Genomic DNA, 20,657 nt, shown 5'->3' with positions numbered 1-20,657 from the left:
ACGCCCAGATACATGCAGTAGGTGGAGGTGCCCAGGGCATTGGGATGAGAGGGGTTAACAGGGAAGGACTGAGTCTCTGGGCCATGATTTCTTCAGATTCCCTCAGAGACCCAGGTGTCCAGGGTGCCCCCCTCCCAATACTGGGCCTGGGGCCAGTTGCAATTCTTGGTTATCACGTGGTTTCCCGGCTTAGCTGGGCCAGGGGAGGAGCCAGGTCCAGAGTCAACTCTGCTCCAAGCCCTAAGTTTACCAGAAACGAGCAGGCGGACAGACGGGTCTGATCCCTCTTGGGTCTTCCAGCCATGAGGCTCCTCTGGGGGCTGATCTGGGCATCTGGCTTCTTCGCCTTGTCTCTGCAGAAGCCCAGGTCCCGGACACAGGATGCTGGAGAGCTCGAGCTGGGCCAGGGCTGGCGAGGGGAGAGCAGGCGCAGAGGGACCTGATTCACGGGTGGTGGTGGAGGGGCCTGAGGGGAGGCTGGCCGCTGACCCTCACCTGTTCTTCCCAGGTTGCTCCTGTTTTCTCCTTCTGTGGTTCACCTAGGGGTCCCCCTGTCAGTCGGTGTGCAGCTCCAGGATGCTCCTTCAGGACAGGTAGTGAGTGGATCAGTGTTCCTGAGAAACCCATCCACAGCACCTCAGGAGCTCTGCTCCCCAAAGGTGGATTTCAGCCTCAGCTCAGACAAAGACTTCATCCTCCTCAGCCTCCCGGTAACTGGCCGCCACTCCCTCCTGCTGCTGCCCAGCGCCTCCCACTCCGTCCTCCTCTGTCTTCTTGTCAACATCTTTGTCTTTTCACCGGCCCCCCTCCCTTCCCCCCTCCCCCCCGAGTTGTCTTCCCTGTTTCTATCTCAGTCTCTGTCTCTCTCTTCTTCTGCTCTGGCTCTGACCCACTCCTGTTCCCTCTCCTGACAGACCTCCCTGAAAGGCGCGGAGGACTGTCGCCTCCATCTCCTCCACAGAGCCCCCGAGGTCCAGCTGGTGGCCCAGTCGCCATGGCTAACAAACAGACAGACAGACAAGCAGGGCGTCAACCTGTTATTCTCCTCTCGCCGAGGGCACCTCTTTCTGCAGACTGACCAGCCCGTTTATAACCCTGGCCAGCGGGGTGAGTCTCAGCCCCAGGGCCCTCACCTTTCACTTCTTCCCAGCCCCTTGAGTGAGAAACCCCGAAGTGCCCCCCAGGAAGGCCGCTTTGCAAATATTTGTTCTCTTCCCCGTCGCTTCCTGGGAGGGATGAGGGGCCCAGGGCCCACCCTCCCTTGGCCCATGGTCTCCTGCTCACCTCCTCGCCCTCCATTTCCAGTTCGATACCGAATCTTTGCTCTGGATCAGAAGATGCGCCCGTCCACTGATACCCTCACGGTCACGGTGGAGGTGAGTCCCTGACCTCTGACCTTCCTGATCGGCGAGGGCTGCTGATCTGACCTCCGACCGTGACCCCTTCTACTCCCATCGCAGAACTCTTGTGGCTTGCGTGTGCGGAAGAAGGAGGTGTATGTTTCCTCCTCCATCTTCCAGGATGACTTTGTGATCCCAGACATCTCAGAGTGAGCTCCCCACTCCTGCAGATCGCCCCCACCTACACCTCCCCAGCTCCCGCTTCCCCCAGCTGTCTGCCTCCAACACATGGTCCAATCCTGAGCTCCCTGAGCCTCTGGTTCACCCCTGCAGTCCTCTTCCTAGGGACCTGGGTCACTGACTCTCAGTGAGCCTCCTGCACAAGTGGGCTGAGTCTCCCTCCCTTGTCTGTCCTCAGGCCAGGGACTTGGAAGATCTCAGCCCGATTCTCAGATAGCCTGGATTCCAACAGCAGCACCCAGTTTGAGGTGAAGAAATATGGTGAGAACTGGAGGCACGAGGGATAAGCAGCCCCTTTTCTGCAAGGAATAAAGGGTGGGACGAGAGGAGGGGGTGTTGCAGGGCAGGGGCAGGGTGATGCGGCTGCCACAGCCCAAAGGGGAGGAGAGTTTTAAAGGGTCCTTTCACGAGAGTCTGACCTGCCCTCCATTCGCCCTGGGTCAGTCCTTCCCAACTTTGAGGTGAAGATCATTCCGGAAAAGCCCTACATCCTGGCAACGCCTGGCTTTCTTAGTGAAATCCAACTAGTCATCCAGGCCAGGTAACTCCCCCTCCGGTCCCTCACGCTGGGCCCTGCTCCCAGGGCTCCCTATTCAGTATGAACGTGCTATGGAGCCCCACTTCCCTCCCTTGCCCCGGGCCTCCTCCCTCTATTCCGTTATTTCCTCCAGCCCTCAGCCCAGCCTCCTCCGAATCTCTCTGTGGTGGCAGGTACATCTACGGGAAGCCAGTGCAGGGGGTGGCATATGTGCGCTTTGGGCTCCTGGGCGAGGACGGTAAAAAGACTTTCCTTCGGGGGCTGGAGAATCAGACCAAGGTAGGAAGGAGCGTGGGGGGTGCATGGGTAGGTGAGGAGAGGGAGGGAGGGTGAGGAGGTGAGGTGGGAGACTCAAGTCTCATTCCCTGTCCTGTCTTCTTCTTTGCCCCAGCTGGTAGATGGCCAGTGCCGAATTTCCCTCCCAAAGGCTGAGTTTCAGGGTGTGCTGGAGAAACTTAATATTACTATTAACGACCTCCCAGGGCTGCACCTCTATGTTGCAGCAGCCATCATTGAGTCTCCAGGTTAGTGGCTTCCCCTGATTATAACCCCAGACCCTCGCCTCTGACCTCTGAGCTGACCCTCTGTTCTCCAGCACCAACACCACCCTTCTTCCCTTCATCTGAGACGCAAAGCCAGGAAAGACCCAGGAGACTATCTCTCTACAACTGATTTCTGGGTGGTTTCTGGGGAAGGGGGAGCTTCCCCCGTCTCAATGTATTTTTTTTCACCCATCCATCTATCCACCCAACCACCCATCCATCCATCATCTATTCATCCATCCATCCATCATCTATTCATCCATCCATCCATCCATCCATCCATCATCCACCCATCCATCCACCCATCCATCCATCCATCCATCATCCACCCATCCATCCACCCATCCGTCCATCCATCCATCATCCAACCATCCATCCATCCATCCATCATCCACCCATCCATCCACCCATCCATCCATCCATCATCCAACCATCCATCCATCCATCCATCATCCACCCATCCATCCATCCACCCATCCACCCAGCAGACACATGTTATGCACCATCTGTGTGCTGCGTCCTGTGTTGGCCTCAGCAAACATAGAGATGGATAGGAGGCGTCTTGTGCCCTGAAGAGTTCAGCCTTGTGGGCAGGAAACACTTGAGCGCCACCTGCCGCCCCGGGCTCTACTCTTCCTCTCTCCCCAGGTCTCTGTCTCCACCTCTGTCTGCCCTGTGTCTTGCAGGAGGGGAGTTGGAGGAGGCAGAGCTCACATCCTGGCGTTTCGTGTCATCTCCCTTCTCCTTGGATCTAAGCAAAACCAAGCGACACCTTGTGCCTGGGGCCCCCTTCCTGCTGCAGGTTTCTTCTGGAAGGGGGAGGATGAGCAGTGGGGGGACGGGGCGGGGTGGTCAGGAGGGCACAGGGTCTCACTGACTGTGCTCTTCCCTCCGCCCCTCCCACCTACCTAGGCCCTGGTCCGTGACATGTCAGGCTCACCAGCCTCTGGCATTCCTGTCAAAGTTTCTGCCAAGTTGTCTTCTGGATCTACTTCTAAAAACCAGGACTTTGAACGGAACACAGACGAGAGCGGCCAAGTCTTTATTTCCATTTTTGTCCATCAGACCACCTCAGAAGTGCAGCTCTCGGTAGGATTCCCCCTCAAGGGAGAGGGTGGGCTAGGAGAGAGGGTTCCCAGGCTGGGGGGAGAAGCTGGGTGCCTGGGTCCTTGCCACTGACCCTGCCACCCCTGCCCCTCTCTCCAGGTGTCTGCAGGCTCCCCCTATTCTGCCATAAGCAAGCTCACTGTGAAAGCCCCCCTGTCCAGAAGATCTGGGTTTCTGTTCATTGAGAGGCCGGATCCTCGACCCCCTAAAGTCAGGGGCACTCTTAACCTAAACCTGCGAGCCGTGGGCATCAGTGGGAGCTTCTCTCACTTCTACTACATGGTATGCATGAGCTGGGTTGCAGAGGAGGACAGGGGTGCAGGAGGGTCTCAGGCAGGAAAGAACCCTTGGGGTGGGGTAGCAGTTTCAGGGCTGAGGATGTGCAGTGAAGAAGACACTGCTCTCGCCCCAGATTGTATCCCGGGGCCAGATCGTGTCTGTACATCGAGAGCCCAGGAGGGACCTGACCTCTGTCTCCCTGTTTGTGGACCATCACCTGGCACCCTCCTTCCACCTTGTGGCCTTCTACTATCATGGGGGCGTCCCGGTGGCCAACTCCCTGCGAGTGGACGTCCAGGCTGGGGGCTGTGAGGGCAAGGTAACTGGCATCGGGAGAGATGGTGTGTGTATATGCCAGGGGGGTTAAGAGAGAAGGAAGACAGGGTGATTGCAAACAGGGCGTGGATTTAGTTTGGGGTACACTGAAGTTGCACAAGACCGAAGGAAGTTCTCCCCACTCTGACTGCCCCCCACCTCCTGCCTCTGCCAGCTGGAGCTGAACGTGGATGGTAGCAAGGAGTATCGTCCTGGGGACACTGTAAAACTCAACCTGCAAACAGATTCTCCAGCCCTGGTGGCCCTGGGAGCCGTGGACACGGCTCTGTATGCTGTGGGCGGCAAGTCCCACAAGCCCCTCGACATGGTCAAGGTTTGTCAAGCCCCTCTCCCTAATCCTCCCTCCCGCCCATGGCTCACCCTCCTGCTGCCCTGAGCCCTGGGCCCTGGGCCAGCAGGTCGATCTCACTCATGGACTCATCCCAGCCCTCCCTGAAGCCTTGGCCCCCGTGGCCTCTGTTTCCCTACTCTCTGTGTCTCTCGTACTTGTCCGTACCCTGCCCTCTCACCTGCAGCTGAGTGGCCAATTGTGCCTACAGCCACTCTTGTCTCTGCAACATCTCTCCCTTTTCTCGCCAGGTCTTCGAAGCTATGAACAGCTATGACCTTGGCTGTGGTCCTGGGGGTGGGGACAGTGCCCTTCAGACGTTCGAGGCAGCTGGTCTGGCCTTTTCTGATGGAGACCAACTGACCCCAGTCAGAAAGAGTGAGAACAGAGGAGGAAGGGGAGCGGGTGGTGGGAAGATGAAGAAGAAGGAGGGGCCTGAGGGGGTAAGACAGGAAGAGGAGGGGTGGGAAGGGTTGGGCCGGGAGAGGGTAGCAAGGAGGGGAGGTGGGAGGCCCTGCACCCCACAGCTGGCTGCGGTCCTGCTCTCTACCAGGTCTAAGATGTCCCAAGGAGACAAAGGTCCGGAAAAAGAGAAACGTGAACTTCCAAAAGGAGATTCATGAGAAGCGTGAGTTGTGGGTGCCTGTGAAGCTCTCCACACTTGGACCCAAGGGTCAGGTGCGGGTCTGCCTTTTGGCTCCTGTGCTCCTGAGAGAGCCAGGATATGGTGTCGGGGCCAGAGATCCAAGTTCTGGGGTCGAAGGTGGGTGGGCCAGAGGCTCTCTCCTTTGGCCTCTCTTGAGTTCCCAGTCTCTCAGAGTCCTTGTGTATGTAGAGGTCAGGCTGGGCGAAGAGGTGTGTCTCGTTTTTGTTTCCTTGTGCCCACCCTCACCTGGCCCTGCAGTGGGCCAGTACACTTCCCCCATAGCCAAGCGCTGCTGCCAGGACGGGCTGACGCGGCTGCCCATGGCACGCACCTGTGAGCAGCGGGTGGCCCGTGTGCAGCAGCCGGCCTGCCGGGGGCCCTTCCTGTCCTGCTGCCAGTTTGCTGAGGGCCTGCGCAAGAAGGCCCGGGCGAGGGGCCAGGTGGGCCTTGCTCGAGGTAAGGGGCTGAGTGGGGCTGGGGGAGTGGCAGGGGCGCCTGGAGGGGCAGAACGGCACCCTCCTCATGGCCCTGCACTGTGGTCCCTAGCCAAGGAGCTCCTGCAGGAGGAGGACCTGATCGATGAGGATGACATCCCTGTGCGCAGCTTCTTCCCTGAGAACTGGCTTTGGAAAGTGGAAGCAGTGGACCACTCCTCCCAGTGAGGGCATGTGGTGGGCCCGGCCTTGTCTCTGGGCTGTGTCTGGGGCAGCTCAGCGTGTGACAGGGCTTCTCACCTTTCCCACCACGCAGATTGAGACAGCTGCTCCCGGACTCTCTGACCACGTGGGAAATCCATGGCGTGAGCCTGTCCAAAAGCACAGGTGCGGTCACCCTGCCTGGGCCTATGGCCTCCCTCTTCCATGCCCCCTGGACCCAGGCTCCCTGCTTAGTCCTTTGCTCTTAGTAGGAGCAGAGACCTGGAGAAGTCTGCACCCCATGCGCCAGGGCTGCGAGGCCAGAGAGCAGGGCCGGGCGGGGGTGGGGTGACGGGGGCAGGGGGAGCTGGGGCAGCTCCCGGCCCTCACTCCTGGGATCCGCGGCTGGGATGCCTGCAGGCCTCTCATATGTGCCCCCTCTCTCCATCAGGCTTGTGTGTGGCCACCCCGGCCCAGCTCCGAGTGTTCCGTGAATTCCACATGCACCTCCGCCTGCCCGTCTCCGTCCGCCGCTTTGAGCAGCTCGAGCTGCGGCCTGTCCTCTACAACTACCTGGATACAGATATGACCGTGAGGCCCCTCGGGGGCTGAGCACACGGTGTTGGTGGAGGTGGGCCTGGGGCAGGTGAAGGGTGGGGAGCCTAACTGGTCTGGCCCTTCCTGTCTTCCTGCCCCCAGGTGAGCGTCCACGTGTCCCCAGTGGAGGGGCTATGCCTGGCTGGGGGTGGAGGGCTTGCCCAGCAGGTGCTGGTCCCTGCGGGCTCTGCCCGGCCCATTGGCTTCTCTGTGGTGCCCATGGCGGCCGCTGCTGTGTCCCTGAAAGTGGTGGCTCGAGGATCCTTGGATTTCCCTGTGGGGGACGCAGTATCTAAGGTCCTACAAATTGAGGTGAGTGGAACACCCCTGAATCTAGGTCCCCAGGCTCCCAGATTTACCCCCCGTTCTGGCACCCTCCCTGCTGGCCAGGCCAGAGGCTCAGCACCCAAACCCAATGCTTTGGTCTGTTTGCACCTCCTACGATTCTGATCCAACTCTGTCCCTGAAGTTCAAACTCTAAGTCCTGAGGAGTCTGCGCTGGGAGGGGCAGGCTCTAGCCTGTGTGATCTCTCACAGCTTTGTTTCCTCCGAGGCAGAATGAAGGGGCCATTCAGAGGGAGGAGATTGTCTATGAACTCAACCCCCTGGGTGAGCGACACCCACGCCCAGCGATCAGTGTCCTAAGGGGGCCGTAGGGGGCAGGGGATATGGACAGCAGGACAGACTGCCGACTTCCCTCATCTCCCCAGACCCCCGAGGCCGGACCTTGGAAATTCCTGGCATCTCCGATCCCAATACTATCCCTGATGGAGATTTCAGGAGCTTTGTTAGAGTCACAGGTGGGAGTGTCCTCCAGTCCCTTCCCAGTGGCCACCCTTGGATTCATGTGAAACCTGCGGACCCCTGTTTGATCCCGTGACTCCATGACCCTCTGACCCTGGGCCCCCAGACCTGCTCGCTGATCCTTAACCCTCTCCCTCCCTTATAGCCTCAGATCCATTGGACACTTTGGGCTCTGAGGGGGCCTTGTCACCGGGAGGCATGGCCTCCCTCCTGAGGCTTCCCCAGGGCTGCGGGGAACAAACCATGATCCTCTTGGCTCCAACACTGGCTGCTTCCCGCTACCTGGACAAGACAGAGCAGTGGAGCCTGCTGCCCCCTGAGATGAAGGACCACGCTGTGGATCTGATCCAGAAAGGTTCTGGGTGCAGCGGCAAGCAGGAATGGGGGCCGGGAGAGGACAATTAATGGAAGATGGGCAGCCTAGGTGGCTAGGGTGGGCAGGGGAGGGGGTAGCCAGTGGAGATGGGGAGCGTGGCCTCGGCACAAGTAGCAGGAGAGTCAGCGTCACCTCAGCAGCTGCCTCTCCTCTCCAAGGCTACACGCGGATCCAGGAGTTTCGAAAACCAGATGGTTCCTATGGGGCCTGGTTGAAGCGGGACAGCAGCACCTGGTGAGCTTGGGAGAGTGGTTCTGGGTTTCTGAGAGGGGCCAGGGCTGGTGGGGCAGAGGTGGGTACTATGCGGGGGTAAGTAAATAACCAGGTGCCGGGGGGAGCGGGGCCACGTCGCCTACAGGGACCAGTCCCTATTCCTAGCCCTCCCTTCCTCCCCTCTAGGCTCACGGCCTTTGTGCTGAAGATCCTGAGTTTGGCCCGGGAACAGGTGGGCGGCTCACCTGAAAAGCTGCAGGAGACGGCCAGGTGGCTGCTACTGCAGCAGCTGGCTGACGGGTCATTCCACGACCCCCATCCAGTTATTCACAGGGGCATGCAGGTACAGGGCTGGGAGGCTGGGCCGCAGAGCACAGGAGGGAAGGCGCTCCCTGCCCCTCCCCCTCCTGGTCGACGTCTCCTTTTCTCCCCGCTTCAACCAGGGGGGCTTAGTGGGAAGTGATGAGACTGTGGCGCTCACAGCTTTTGTGGTCATCGCCCTTCATCATGGGCTGGCTGTCTTCCCGGACGAGAATTCAGAGCAGTTGAAGAGAGTGGTAAGGCGCCCAACGTGTGTGCCCTTTGCCGGTCCCCTTTCTCCTCAGGAGCCCAGGTGTCCAGCCCGCAGACCTTCCTCCCCACTTCCTTCTAGGAAGACTCCATCTCAAGGGCAAACACCTTCTTGGGGGCAAAAGTAGGTTCTGGGCTCCTGGGGTCCCACGCAGCCGCCATCACAGCCTACGCCCTGTCGCTGACTGAGGCCCCTGAGGACCTGCGGGATGTTGCCCACAACAACCTCATGGCCATGGCCCAGGAGACTGGCGGTAAGGGGGCCTTGGCAGTGAGCCTGGGGCTCGGAGAACCTTGAGACCCCTGAGTGTGTCCAAAGGGAGAAACTGAATGAGTGAGGACGCCCGGAGGGGATCAGAGCATAAGCAGGGATGGTTGGGGTAGAATCAGGCGAGCCTGATGGGGGGAGTGTCAAAGGGCCAGGCAACTAAGATCCTCCCCCTGTTCACCTGTGGGTCTCCTTTCACTCCCAGATAACCTGTACTGGGGCTCAGTCACCAGTTCTCAGAGCAATGTCCTGTCACCCACCGTGGCTCCTCACAGCCCGGCAGACCCCGTGCCCCAGGCCCCGGCCCTGTGGATTGAAACCACAGCCTACGGCCTTCTACACCTGCTGCTTTGGGAGGGCAAGGGCGAGTTGGCCGACCAGGCTGCATCCTGGCTCACCCGCCAGGGCAGCTTCCAAGGCGGATTCCGCAGCACCCAGGTGGGGGCTGCCCTGGGGCTCTGGGGGTGGGTGGTCCTGAGACCAAGTGCCTGAGTCCTGGCCCATCCTCCCCAGGACACGGTGATGGCCCTGGATGCCCTGTCTGCGTACTGGATCGCGTCCCACACCACCGAGGAGAAGGGGCTCAACGTGACCCTCAGCTCCGTGGGCCGCAGTGGACTCAAGTCCCACGTGCTGCAGCTGACCAACCGCGAAGTTCAGGGGCTGGAGGAGGAGCTGCAGGTGAACCATTCCCTCACCTGGGTTGCCGGGACACCTGAGCCTGCCCCGGCCCGACCAGGAGCCACCCCCTGTCCCCCACCCCTGCAGAATCCCCACGGTACCTCTTTCTGGTATCTTTGTGGGAAGACGTACTGGCTCTGCTACCTGTAGAAAGTCACCTAGCCTCTGCGCTTCACTTTTCTGATCCGAAAATGAAACATGCAGAGTCTACCCGACAGGGGTTTTTAGGAGATGGCAGTGAGGTAATGCAGGTGAAGGTGAAACGTTGTGGAAAGCTGGGGAGAGGAGGTGGGGTTGCTTTTAGGGAGGAGATAGGTCGGAACAACAGGGTGCCATTCTGACATCTCTTTCCCTTTTCTGTTTCCAAAAGTTTTCCTTGGGCAGCAAGATTAATGTGAAGGTGGGAGGAAACAGCAAAGGAACCTTGAAGGTGAGAGCTGGCAGCACTGCCCGCCCGGGCCCAGCAGGGTGAAGCCGGGCTGTTCAGTGGGAGACCTACCGGCAGACCTCACGGCTGGGGAGGGAGGAAGAGACACCTGGGTTGGCGTTCCCTGTGCTCCGTCCTGGGCATGTCCCCCTCGCTCTGGTCTCCACCCTCTCTGGGTGCCTGTCATCCCCTTCACCCCCCTCAGTGCTGATGCCTTAGCCCAAGCCTCTCCGCTGAGCCCTGGGCCCCTGTGTCCCACAGCACCTCAGACATGGTTGTGCCCCAAACTCCTTCTTCTTCCTGGGTCCCCTTATCTGGCTGATGGAGTCCCTTCCCTACAGGAGCCCAGCTGCCACTCTGGGGGCCATCTTAGTGCCCCCCCCCCAGCCCCAGCCCCTCCTTATGACCCCAGTAACTCCTCTGCTTTCACCCCAGCCCTGCCCACCTCCCCAGCCGGCCAGATCCACCCGTCTACACAGGTCTCCTGCCCTCGAATGTGCTTCCCCTGCTGCTTGTCCCACGTGACACGCTCATTCTCCTCCTTCAAGCCTCGGTCGGAAGCCTTTCCTGAACTTTCCATTCCAGCGTCCTCTGTGCACCCCGTACAGTGCTCACCCCCAGGCCAGGCCCCCACTCCCCACTCTGTCTCACCGTCTAACCCAACACCTGGGCCCGTTCGCATTCCTGGACTGGTCTGCGATGGGGATGAGAAGGGGCTGAAGGCCTCAAATCCCTTAGCCCAGGGAGGTGCCCTTCGGTGTGGCTCTGGAGAGAGCTCTGTGGCCCCAACTGTCCCGTGTCCTCCCCCCACCCCTTGCTGAGCCAGGTCCTTCATACCTACAACGTCATGGACGTGAAGAACACGACCTGCCAGGATCTTCAGATTGAAGTGACGGTCGTGGGCCACGTCCAGTACACAAGTGAGTGTTGGGGTCAGAGGCCGTGGGTCCCTGCGGGGCTGGTGCCAGGCCTGAGCCACAGTGCTGTCCCCGCTCAGTGGAAGCCAACGGGGACTACGAGGACTATGAGTACGAGGACCTTCCGGCCGGGGATGACCCGGGGGCCCACTCCCAGCTCGTGACGCCCCTGCAGCTGTTTGATGGCCGGAGGAGCCGCCGCAGGAGGGAGGCCCCCAAGGTGGCTGAAGAGCAGGAATCCAGGGTGCAGTACACCGTGTGCATCTGGTGAGCTCTGGGGGTTGCACTGGCTGAGTGGGGTGCTGTGGGCTGGCTCAAGGCTGGGGCTGGGTGTCTACAGCCTGACACAGGGCGACCCGGACGACAGGGCATGTGTCTCCACAGGCGGAATGGCAAGGTGGGGCTGTCGGGCATGGCCATTGCAGACGTCACCCTCCTGAGTGGATTCCACGCCCTGCGGGCGGACCTGGAGAAGGTGTGGCCAGACACCTGGAGGCCCCTGTGCCCTCGGGAGCCCTGCGCCGTCCCCGCAGTACCCCAGCTGCTGAGCCCCTCAGTGCAGGGGGGCCCAGGGCTACCTCCCTGTGACCAGCTCCCCTTCCCCACAGTTGACCTCCCTCTCTGACCGTTACATGAGTCACTTTGAGACCGAGGGGCCCCACGTCCTGCTGTACTTCGACTCGGTGAGCAAAGAGGGTGACAGAGGGGGGCACATACGGCACCGGGTTTTCTGAGCTCGTGTTAAGAGGTTTCCCAGGAGGCAGCTGTACCAGCGTCTAGTGCGCTTAGAGAGAACTCGTGATGTGAGCAGGGAGACCGGACAGGAGTGGCCAGAGCAGAGGCCGGGGAGGCTCCCTGCTGCCTGTCGGCGGGCAGGGGCTGAGCCCCTTGTGGCTTGGGGGCCAGTGCCAGTGCTTGGGGTGAGCCTTTTGTAAAGCTGAACTGATTCAACTTGAGGGGCTGCTTTTGTTTTTTTGTTGTTGTCTCCCTTCCCGGTTTTTGTGTTTGTTTGTTTTGTTTTTGATATTAAAGTGTATTCTGTTTTTTAAAATGATGCTGGTCCTAGACGAGTTGTTTTTGTTTTTCCACAGCCTTATTTGGCTAACACAAAGTTATCAACCCTCTGATGGCCCTCAAAAGTTTTTTTTGAACGTTTACTGTAACGTCTTGGAGAAAATGTGCAAAAGGCGTGTTAATGCTGTGGTGCCATTAGCCAAGTGTTTGCGGTCAGGGGAGACCCCCCCGCCCTGTGTGTGCAGAGGGGATGGACCCTATTAGCTTGAGAAGCCAAGCAGAGGAGTCTGGTTGGACACAACGGAAAATGAGGAGCCAGGAGGATTTCAAGTCAGGTTGCTGACCACGCAGCTTAGGAGGGAAACCCGCGGGATACCAGGCTGGACTGGACCAGCGTGGGCATGAAGAGAGGGCTCTGGGCCTGGACATGAATGGCTGGGCCGTGGAGGACGGGCCGCGTGGGAGCACCCGCTGTCAGGTTATGGCAGATGAGGCAGGCCTCAGCTGTATCAGTGAAGGGAGGCTGTCAAGAGGCTGAGTGGGTTTGGAGGGCAGGCAGAGGGAATTTGGAGAATTTAATACCTCCTACAAAAATCCCAGTGCAAGAGTAAGGCTGAAAGTTTGGTTCGGGAATCGCCAGTCTGAAGAGTTTGGGGAGAGCCAGGGAGTGGTGAGACCTCCAAAGGGGAGCGCAGAAGAGGGGAAGGGCCAGGGCTGGGGACTGTGCTTCTGGGAGGGGGGAGGGAGAGGGACGTCAGAAGTGACCAGGTCAGAATCAGGGCTGGTCCGGAAGCTAACCCCGAGCTTAGGGAGCGTTTCATGGAGAATGTGTCCATGATTTGAGACTCTGCAGAGGGGCCCAGGGCTCTGGAGACTGGGATGAGGTCACCACGTGGGCAGTGAAGTCACCAGAGACCTTGGGGAGCAGTTTTTAGAAATCCGGAGGCTGGAAGGTAACAAACTGTGAAGGACACTGACGATAAGATCAACCGGAACTGAACAGGCCAAGGAAATACATCAGAGCAGCCTGCAGGGCCCAGAGGTGGGTGCCTGACCTCTCCGCCCTCCCCCCGCCCACGCCAGGTCCCCATGTCCCAGGAGTGCGTGGGCTTCGGAGCTGTGCAGGACGTGGCCGTGGGGCTGGTGCAGCCAGCCAGCGCCGTCCTGTATGACTACTACAACCCTGGTGAGCACACCGGGGACGCTCGGGAGGTTTGGGATAGGTGGCAGGGAAGGGTGGCAGGGAAGTCCTGCGGCTCCACGGGACTGGAGAGCAGAGAGGGGGGACTGCGCCCTAACGCCCCGGTCTGCTTTTTCTCCAGAGCACAAATGTTCTGTGTTTTACGGGGCACCAACTAAGAGCAAACTCTTGTCCACTTTGTGCTCTGGTGACGTCTGCCAGTGTGCTGAAGGTGAGACCCAGGGCCCAGGGGCAGGGGCGGGGAGACGGCATGGCTGGGGCCTGCACTCGCTCATCTGGGCCCCCGACTTCAGGGAAGTGCCCTCGACAGCGCCGGGCCCTGGAGCAGGGGCGGCAGGATATGGATGGGTACAGGATGAAGTTCGCCTGCTACTTTCCCCGAGTGGACTACGGTCAGTCTTCCCGCCTGGGCCCCGGCCCCGACCCTGAGCCACCCTCAGGGTCTCCTTGGCTGTGCCTGCTCCTCTCGGGCCACGGGCAGCCTTTTTGCTCTGCACTGACTTACAGCCCTCTCAGCCTCGGGCTAACTAACCTTCCCTCCCTTCTCCTAAACCCCCACAGGCTTCCAGGTTGAGGTTCTCCGAGAAGACAGCAGAGCTGCTTTCCGCCTCTTTGAGACCAGTATCATTCAAGTCCTGCACTTCAGTGAGGAGACAGATAAGTGGGCGGGGCTGGAGGGATACAGAAGAGCGGAGCTCTGGCTTTGGGGCCTTCGCGCCTGGAATAGTGAGAATTCAGCCATTCTGAGCCCAAATCCCCTCGGCCTCTTGGAAGTTCTGGGCTTGTCCATAAACAGGAAAGCAGTCGCACCTCCCCGTCGGGAGCGGTGAGGGTCAAATGAGAGGCTCGGCGCAAAGCCCCTGGCCCCAGTGCTGTCCAACCCCTTCTCTTCCCCTCTGACGACTCTTGTGGACGCTCTCCCCTCAGCCAAGGATACCAAGGCCACTGCTGGTCAGACCAGAAACTTCCTGGTTCGAGCCTCTTGCCGCCTTCACTTGGAACCTGGGAAAAAATATCTGATCATGGGTCTGGACGGGACCACCCAGGACCTCAAGGGAGAGTGAGTTCTCTGGGCCCCTCGGTCTCTTGCTCTCCTCACACCTCACGAGGGAACTGATCCCCTGTCCCCTCAGAAGCCAGGTGCCTCGGGCTCTTCCGCCTGACCCTCCTCCTGACCCCTGCTGCCTGCCCCTTGGCCCCTGCAGCCCCCAGTACCTGCTGGACTCGAACAGCTGGATCGAGGAGATGCCCTCGGAGCGCCTGTGCCAGAGCACCCGCCAGCGGGCAGCCTGTGCCCAGCTCAGAAGCTTCATCCAGGAGTACGGCATGCAGGGCTGCCAGGTGTAAGGGCTGCCCTCCCATCTTCCCCAGAGGAGCCGGAGCCAGGGAAAGATCGCGCCTGGATCGCTGCCGTGCCCGGCCCCCGGCACGCAGCCCCAGGCAGCACCAGGGACTCAATAAAGGCCTTTGGCAGCAAAGCGTCAGTGTGTAGCTCCAGGACTGAGACCGGCGTCCCCACTGCCCCTTCCAGGGTCTGGGGGGCCCAGGCCAGGGTTTGCATAATCTTAGGCTCTCAGAGCCTGGGTGACCCTTGCAGTGTCCAGCTCTGCCTGAATCCCCCCCGCCCCAGATGACCCCCTGGGAGCTCAGTCCCTCATAGTGACCACCCCGGGCAGATCACCCTGCACTCCGAGGATCCAGTGTCCACACCAGAGCCTCCCGTTCACTGTGCCTGCAGGGCGCTCCCCGCGCCCATACAACCCGTCACTGTGGCCTCAGGCAGGGCTGGCGCTCAGCCAGCACCTCAGCTCTTCTGCTTCGAGAGCAGCTATTCAGCTACACGTCTCCCACTCTGTCCTCATGCAGTTGGCAGTTCTGGGGTCTTGCTTGTAGCTGAGACCTGGTCTGTTGAAAGCCCGTTTGACACTTGATTCCCTTATCAGCGGTATTAGGTAACTTTCCCAGAATTGTGCAATCCTCACATCTGATGATGTCGTCATCAAAGGGCCAACTGCTGTTCTACCGGGGTCAACCCTCCCCACCCGCCTGCCTAGCTCTCCCCCTTTGGCAGCACCCCTTGGGTCTGCAGGGCTGACCTAGAAATGCATCTAGAGAAATTTGCTGAGATCAGTTTTGATGAAAACTGAGACAGCTCAGCAGCCTGCCATTCAATCATTCAACAGAAATCTGTGGAACTCTCACTCCGTGCCATGCCCTGTGCCAGGCTCCCATCCCCTGTGAAAGGTGTGATGTCGGGGAGCTACATGATCCTATGGGGCACATAGTTTGGGCATCTGACCCAGTCTGGGGGAATGTGAGAAGTGGGCAGGGGAGGCTTCCTGGAGGAGGTGACATCTAAGTGGGATTCTGAAGGCTGAGGAGTCAAGCAAAGAGAGTAGGGGTAGATGAGGGTATTTGAGGTAGAAGAAAGCATATAAAAGACCCAGAGGCTGGGGGCAGGACAGAGCACAGAGGCTGGGGGCAGGGCAGAGCACATTCGGGGGCACTGCGTGTCATTCATCATGTCTGGAATTTGGATTTGGAGGTGGTGTGGAAGAGATGGGGCTGGCAAGGTAAATGGTGTCAGTTTATGAAGGGACACTCACAGGCATGCCAGCATTCCAGGTCACTCTCCTTTTGAATGGATCCCCTCCTATTCCATGCAACTTTGAGAAGTTCTGACCTTCCCCAGTATTTCCGAGGCTTCCGAGGGCTATTGTCTACGTGGCCTGGTCACTGCCCATCAGATCTCTCCCAAAAGCTGGTCAGCATGGTGGTGGCATAAACCCACCTATGAGAGCCAAAGAGTCAGCTATAGTTGTCAACTATGAGGAAGTTTCCAGCTGTTGCTGCCCAATCCCAGAAGTCCCGTTTTCTCCTTCCCAGTGCTGGGCGTGGATCCAGGCTGAGCCTGAGCCTCTTCCATCGGGACCCCCAGAAGTTAACTCTTCAAGCTAGTGGGTAGCACAGCTGGAATCTCGACTCAGGCTCTCTGGTAGCACAGCCTCGCTCTGGTTAAAGCTCTGAGGTCGGTTCACAGAGCCAGAGATGGGGAATTGGGGGATGCGTGGACCGCAGGTCATCTGCTAGCCCTCACCCCATCCCCTAGGTGCCCCAACCTCTCACGGAGCCCCGCCTCCCCTCTTTAGCATGACCTCTCCTAAGCCCCTCAACTGCCTCCTCACCCATAAAAGTGGCCCCTGATAGCCCTACTTGGTCCGCTAGGACCCCACCCCCTGTGGCCACGGCTCCCAGAATAAGGGTGGACCCCTGATCCCAGCTGTGGCTATCAAGTTCCTTCCTGCGGACTTTGGAATCTATGGTGGGCATGTTCATTCATGCTGGGAAACCCCACTTGCCCTGGTGCTAAACCTGTAATCTGTGGACTCTAACCCGGAAGGCAGTCCCGTTCTGCCTGCACCTGGAAGGACAATCAGCTTGACGGCGGAGTGGGAGGAGACAGCAGACTAAGAGGACGAGGAGAAAAGAGTGAGGGAGCAGCCCCGTCTCTAGGGCTTCTTCGTTCCCTATCCCTGGCCTTCCAAGGCCAGCGAGGTCCCTTCTACTTTCCTGATCTTGGGTTCCGTGAGATACCCCTGTATTTGTATAACAATTCTTAATTTTGGCTCAAGCCAGCTCAAGTGGGTCTCTTTTGCTTGCAGCCAAAGACCATTAGGTACATGGTAAGAGCTCCAAATTAAGGGACCATTTACTTGTTCATCTTCAACTTTTGAGAGTGAAATGAGGCGCTGTTAGTGACTACACTGGGACTACAGGTATAAACTGGGATAACGCAGGCGAACCAGGACAACTGGTTCCCCTATCTGTAAGTGAAAAGAAAAACACACAAATCACTTTCATCTCCTTTTGTTCTTCAGGCAATCTGGGAGGGCGTATTAGGCGGGGGTTGTCATTTTTCTCTCTGAGACAAAGTCCGTGGCAGTAAGCTGGTCCGAGGTGGCAGGGTTGGGGGGGCGCGGTGGGGATCCGGAGAGGCTCAGGCCCAAGAAGGGACGTATTTTCTTTCTTGCCTGGTTGATGTGGAGGCGGAAAGCTGATTCTGGCTGCTGAAGAAGGTCAGGGCTGTGTTTCCCTTCCTTTCTTCTTGATAGATGAATGGGAAAAGGCCTGCTCTTTGATATGTGGATTTTCGAAGGCCAAGAGGGTTGGTGCCATTCCAGGAATATACTATTTTGTGGGCGGGACAGTGGGCAAGGACCTGAGGGAAGAAGTCAAGGGAGGCCTCAGAACAGCCCAAGTAGCCAGATGGCTGGAGGTCTCAAGAGCTCCAAGTGGCCAGGCTTGGGCCCCTGCCCGCATCTCCAGCCATGGTGCTCGTAGGGCTGCTGCTGCTGCTGCCCTTGCTAGTCGGCACTCGCCTGCTGTGGGGCCAGTGGAAGCTCAGGAGCCTCCACCTCCCACCTCTTGTCCCCGGCTTCCTGCACCTGCTGCAGCCCAACCTCCCCGTCTATCTGCTTGGCCTGACTCAGAAACTCGGGCCCATCTACAGGCTCCGGCTCGGGCTGCAAGGTGAGCATCTGCTCCCTCCCTCGCCCCGCAGCGGTGCGGAGGTGGGGTCCTCTCCCTGCTGACACCCTGCTTTTCCTCTCCCCCAGATGTGGTGGTGCTGAACTCCAAGAGGACCATTGAGGAGGCCCTGATCAGGAAGTGGGTGGACTTTGCCGGCAGACCCCAGATACCATCTTGTAAGGGGTGGGGGGCATTTCTTGATGGAAGGAGCAGGGGCTATGGGAGGCAGGGAAGGTCAGGCCCATGGCTTCCTTGGTCAGTTCGACCCCCTGCCCCCAACCCCTACTCACAGACCAGCTGGTATCTCAGCACTGCCAGGACATCTCACTGGGGGACTACTCCCTGCTCTGGAAGGCCCACAAGAAACTCACGCGCTCAGCCCTGCTGCTGGGCGTCCGCAGCTCCATGGAGCCCCGGGTGGAGCAGCTGACCCAGGAGTTCTGTGAGGTGAGGCTCGACTCCCGCAGTTGGCCCAGGTCAGCTTCACCCCTCCCGGCAGCCTCCCTAGTTAGTTCATGCTGCTTCTCCTCAGCGCATGAAAGCCCGGGCTGGTGCCCCCGTGACCATCCAGAAGGAATTCTCTCTCCTCACCTGCAGCATCATCTGTTACCTCACCTTTGGAGACAAGGTCAAGGTTCTCTTGCCCTCACATAGGCTTGGCCCCCCGCCCACCCCGCCCAGCCCCTCCCGTACCCTCTCCTGGTCCTGAACCGAAAGGATTCCCTCCTTTTCTGGCAGGAGGACACCTTAGTACATGCCTTTCACGACTGTGTCCAGGATTTGATGAAAACCTGGGACCACTGGTCCATCCAAATTTTGGACATGGTTCCCTTTCTCAGGGTGAGGAGGTGAAGCCCCGACACACCTGGTCCTGGGAGACAGGGCGGAGGTGGGCAGAGGCTCCCTTCCCAGCGGCTAAACTCTCTTGCTGTCTGCCCCAGTTCTTCCCCAACCCCGGGCTCCGGAGGCTGAAGCAGGCCATGGAGAACAGGGACCACATCGTAGAGAAGCAGCTGAGGCAGCACAAGGTGGGAACCGTGCGCGCACCGGGCTCCTCCTCAGCTCACAGCAGTGATGCTACTGCCCCAGAGCTAGGCAGCTTCTTTGGCGCCCCACCAGTCCTGGACCTGCTGCCCCCTGCTGAACACCGCCTCCCCCCACCACCCCCAAGCCAGGCACTCAGCCTGGCTCCTCCTGCCCTCTCCAGGAGAGCATGGTGGCGGGCCAGTGGAGGGACATGACGGACTACATGCTCCAGGGGATGGGGAAGCAAAGAGTGGAAGAGGGCCCCGGGCAGCTCCTTGAAGGGCACGTGCATATGTCCGTGGTGGACCTTTTCATCGGTGGCACTGAGACCACAGCAAACACCCTTTCCTGGGCTGTGGCGTTCCTGCTTCACCACCCTGAGGTATGCCCTGGAGGCAGGCGAAAGGCTCCTTCCTGGCAGCTTGGCCAGGGCAGTGGGAACCCAGCTCGCTGAACCCACCGCGGGCTGTGTTGGGAGGGGGTTGGGGGGGAATGAGTCTGGGGCGGGCTGGGAGGGGGTTCTCCTACTTGGCACAGAGTCTCCGGTGAGCTGCTCCAGGGAGTGGCGGGAGGCTGGGCAGCCGTGGGCCGGCCAGCGGCAGGGCTTGGGCCCCGGACCTCGGGCTTGCCCCACTTCCCCAGATTCAGCGGCGACTGCAGGAGGAGTTGGATCGCGAGCTGGGCCCCGGAGCCTCGGGCTCCCGAGTCCCATACAAGGACCGCGCTCGGCTGCCCTTGCTCAACGCCACCATCGCTGAGGTGCTGCGCCTGCGGCCCGTCGTGCCCCTGGCCTTGCCGCACCGCGCCACGCGGGCTAGCAGGTGACTCCCGAGGGGGGAGGGCCGAGTGACAAAGGCCCCTGCGGGGTCCCGGCAGGCCTCTAACTTAACCCTACCCCTCAGCATCTTTGGCTACGACATCCCCGAGGGCATGGTTGTCATCCCCAACCTCCAAGGTGCCCACCTGGACGAGACTGTGTGGGAGCGGCCGCACGAGTTCCGGCCCGGTGCGTGGCGGGGCGGGGCGGGGCGGGCCGGGGCGGGTGCCCGCGGCGCGGGGGCGGCGGAGGCCGAGTGCAGGCGGCCGCTGAACTGCAGGTCCGTCCTTCCGCCCGCAGACCGCTTCCTGGAAGCGGGCGCGAACCCCAGCGCGCTGGCCTTTGGCTGCGGGGCGCGCGTGTGCCTGGGCGAGCCGCTGGCGCGCCTCGAGCTCTTCGTGGTGCTGGGGCAACTGCTGCAGGCCTTCACGCTGCTGTCGCCCGCGGGCGCCCTGCCCTCGCTGCAGCCCCATCCCTACTGCGGCATCAACCTCAAGATTCAGCCTTTCCAGGTGCGGCTGCAGCCCCGGGGCGGCGGAGGCCGGGGCGTGCGTGAGCACCAATGACCAGTGACGGAGCCCGGACTCACTGGCCTCGGTTTCTCCTTTTATTGCTCCCCTACAAACCCCTTCCCTCCCCCCTGTAAACATGGTGCTGTGAGATCGCGGGTGGAGAAGGCTTCCTCCGGTGGCTGGATGGTGAAGGTGGCCCTCGGCTCTTCTCTGAGCGCAACCCCTCAGTGCTCGGCAGTCATAGTAGGGCGCTGGAGGGGTGAGCAGCGGCTCAGCCTCCCCTGCCTGGGGGCCGGTAGCTTCTTGGTCTCAGCTTCATTTCCGTGAAGGGCACGGAGAAGTCAAAGCCCTTCCAGTAGTACCAGCTCACTCCCTGGGAAGGGGTTGTCGAGAGAGAGAGTCAAAGCCTGACATCCCATCTGCTCCCACCTCTGCTCCCCTCTGGTGAGATGGTTCCCACAAATCAAGGATCCTCCCTCCCTTTATCCTTCTTAAACCCTCCATTACAAAGGACTGAGGCTGAATCCTGAGCTGTCCCTTTACATCCAATAAATCATTTCCTCGAGAAAACTTGCAGAGACTGGCATTACTGTTCCATTTCACAGACAAGGGCCCTGGGGCGCTGAGCGGCTCAGTAACTTGTCTTGTCACACCGTGCGTCACAAACACCCAGGCAGGCTGAGCCCCCGCTCCGTGCTGCCTCCTGGACCTCT

At 59.9% G+C, this 20,657-nt stretch overlaps 3 protein-coding genes across 18 annotated transcripts in view; 2 read left to right on the top strand and 1 right to left on the bottom strand.

Annotated features, from left to right (window-relative positions):
* The first annotated feature begins 251 nt into the window (after window positions 1–251).
* LOC116762652 (complement C4-like) lies at window positions 252–14,543 on the top strand. 4 transcript variants are annotated; one of them, XM_032649893.1, is made up of 41 exons: window positions 252–367; window positions 509–710; window positions 915–1,107; window positions 1,306–1,376; window positions 1,461–1,549; window positions 1,759–1,841; window positions 2,025–2,121; window positions 2,292–2,397; window positions 2,510–2,642; window positions 3,347–3,462; window positions 3,573–3,749; window positions 3,867–4,049; window positions 4,180–4,365; window positions 4,537–4,695; window positions 4,962–5,088; window positions 5,264–5,338; window positions 5,615–5,812; window positions 5,903–6,014; window positions 6,107–6,177; window positions 6,443–6,582; window positions 6,691–6,900; window positions 7,146–7,197; window positions 7,299–7,388; window positions 7,538–7,747; window positions 7,927–8,002; window positions 8,168–8,324; window positions 8,425–8,538; window positions 8,634–8,805; window positions 9,025–9,257; window positions 9,333–9,500; window positions 9,871–9,930; window positions 10,754–10,847; window positions 10,925–11,111; window positions 11,229–11,319; window positions 11,453–11,527; window positions 12,942–13,044; window positions 13,181–13,270; window positions 13,353–13,451; window positions 13,621–13,704; window positions 13,987–14,119; window positions 14,265–14,543. In XM_032649893.1, exons 1-41 carry the CDS (start codon window positions 303–305, stop codon window positions 14,404–14,406), a joined length of 5,223 nt encoding a protein of 1,740 aa, XP_032505784.1. In that variant the 5' UTR covers window positions 252–302; the 3' UTR covers window positions 14,407–14,543. The 4 variants fall into 4 exon arrangements, with proteins under 4 accessions (XP_032505784.1, XP_032505780.1, XP_032505781.1 ...); XM_032649889.1 differs by having other exon boundaries at window positions 257–367; window positions 5,264–5,812; XM_032649890.1 differs by lacking the exon at window positions 13,353–13,451 and having other exon boundaries at window positions 257–367; window positions 5,264–5,812.
* Window positions 14,544–17,260: 2,717 nt separating this feature from the next.
* Window positions 17,261–20,652, top strand: LOC116762931 (steroid 21-hydroxylase). 5 transcript variants are annotated; one of them, XM_032650545.1, is made up of 11 exons: window positions 17,338–17,589; window positions 17,676–17,765; window positions 17,882–18,036; window positions 18,122–18,217; window positions 18,328–18,429; window positions 18,531–18,617; window positions 18,797–18,997; window positions 19,258–19,436; window positions 19,518–19,621; window positions 19,733–19,944; window positions 20,456–20,652. In XM_032650545.1, exons 1-11 carry the CDS (start codon window positions 17,388–17,390, stop codon window positions 20,459–20,461), a joined length of 1,434 nt encoding a protein of 477 aa, XP_032506436.1. In that variant the 5' UTR covers window positions 17,338–17,387; the 3' UTR covers window positions 20,462–20,652. The 5 variants fall into 5 exon arrangements, with proteins under 5 accessions (XP_032506432.1, XP_032506436.1, XP_032506433.1 ...); XM_032650542.1 differs by having other exon boundaries at window positions 17,388–17,589; window positions 20,160–20,511; XM_032650541.1 differs by having other exon boundaries at window positions 17,261–17,589; window positions 19,733–20,516.
* The window catches only part of TNXB (tenascin XB), a 61,723-nt gene continuing 61,095 nt past the window's right edge, over window positions 20,030–20,657 (bottom strand). For all 9 annotated transcript variants that reach the window (XM_032650531.1, XM_032650535.1, XM_032650536.1 and 6 more), the window contains one exon: window positions 20,030–20,317. In XM_032650531.1, coding sequence (XP_032506422.1) covers window positions 20,216–20,317 — 102 coding nt within the window. In that variant the 3' untranslated portion in view covers window positions 20,030–20,215. The remainder of the gene's footprint in view (window positions 20,318–20,657) is intronic.

Source organism: Phocoena sinus, chromosome 11 (assembly GCF_008692025.1).
Source record: "Phocoena sinus isolate mPhoSin1 chromosome 11, mPhoSin1.pri, whole genome shotgun sequence".
Lineage (NCBI taxonomy): Eukaryota > Metazoa > Chordata > Mammalia > Artiodactyla > Phocoenidae > Phocoena > Phocoena sinus.
The sequence above is the reverse complement of the archived record's forward strand: the minus strand, read 5'-3'. Positions and strand labels throughout refer to the sequence as shown.

Coding starts and splice junctions, on each gene's coding strand:
- LOC116762652 (XM_032649889.1), top strand. CDS start 303: ATGAGGCTCCTCTGGGGGCTGATCTGGGCATCTGGCTTCTTCGCCTTG. Junction 6,015..6,106: donor GCAGTGGACCACTCCTCCCA/GTGAGGGCATGT, acceptor CCCACCACGCAG/ATTGAGACAGCTGCTCCCGG. Junction 13,045..13,180: donor GTATGACTACTACAACCCTG/GTGAGCACACCG, acceptor CTTTTTCTCCAG/AGCACAAATGTTCTGTGTTT.
- LOC116762931 (XM_032650544.1), top strand. CDS start 17,388: ATGGTGCTCGTAGGGCTGCTGCTGCTGCTGCCCTTGCTAGTCGGCACT. Junction 18,430..18,530: donor ACATGGTTCCCTTTCTCAGG/GTGAGGAGGTGA, acceptor TGTCTGCCCCAG/TTCTTCCCCAACCCCGGGCT. Junction 19,622..19,732: donor GCCGCACGAGTTCCGGCCCG/GTGCGTGGCGGG, acceptor TTCCGCCCGCAG/ACCGCTTCCTGGAAGCGGGC.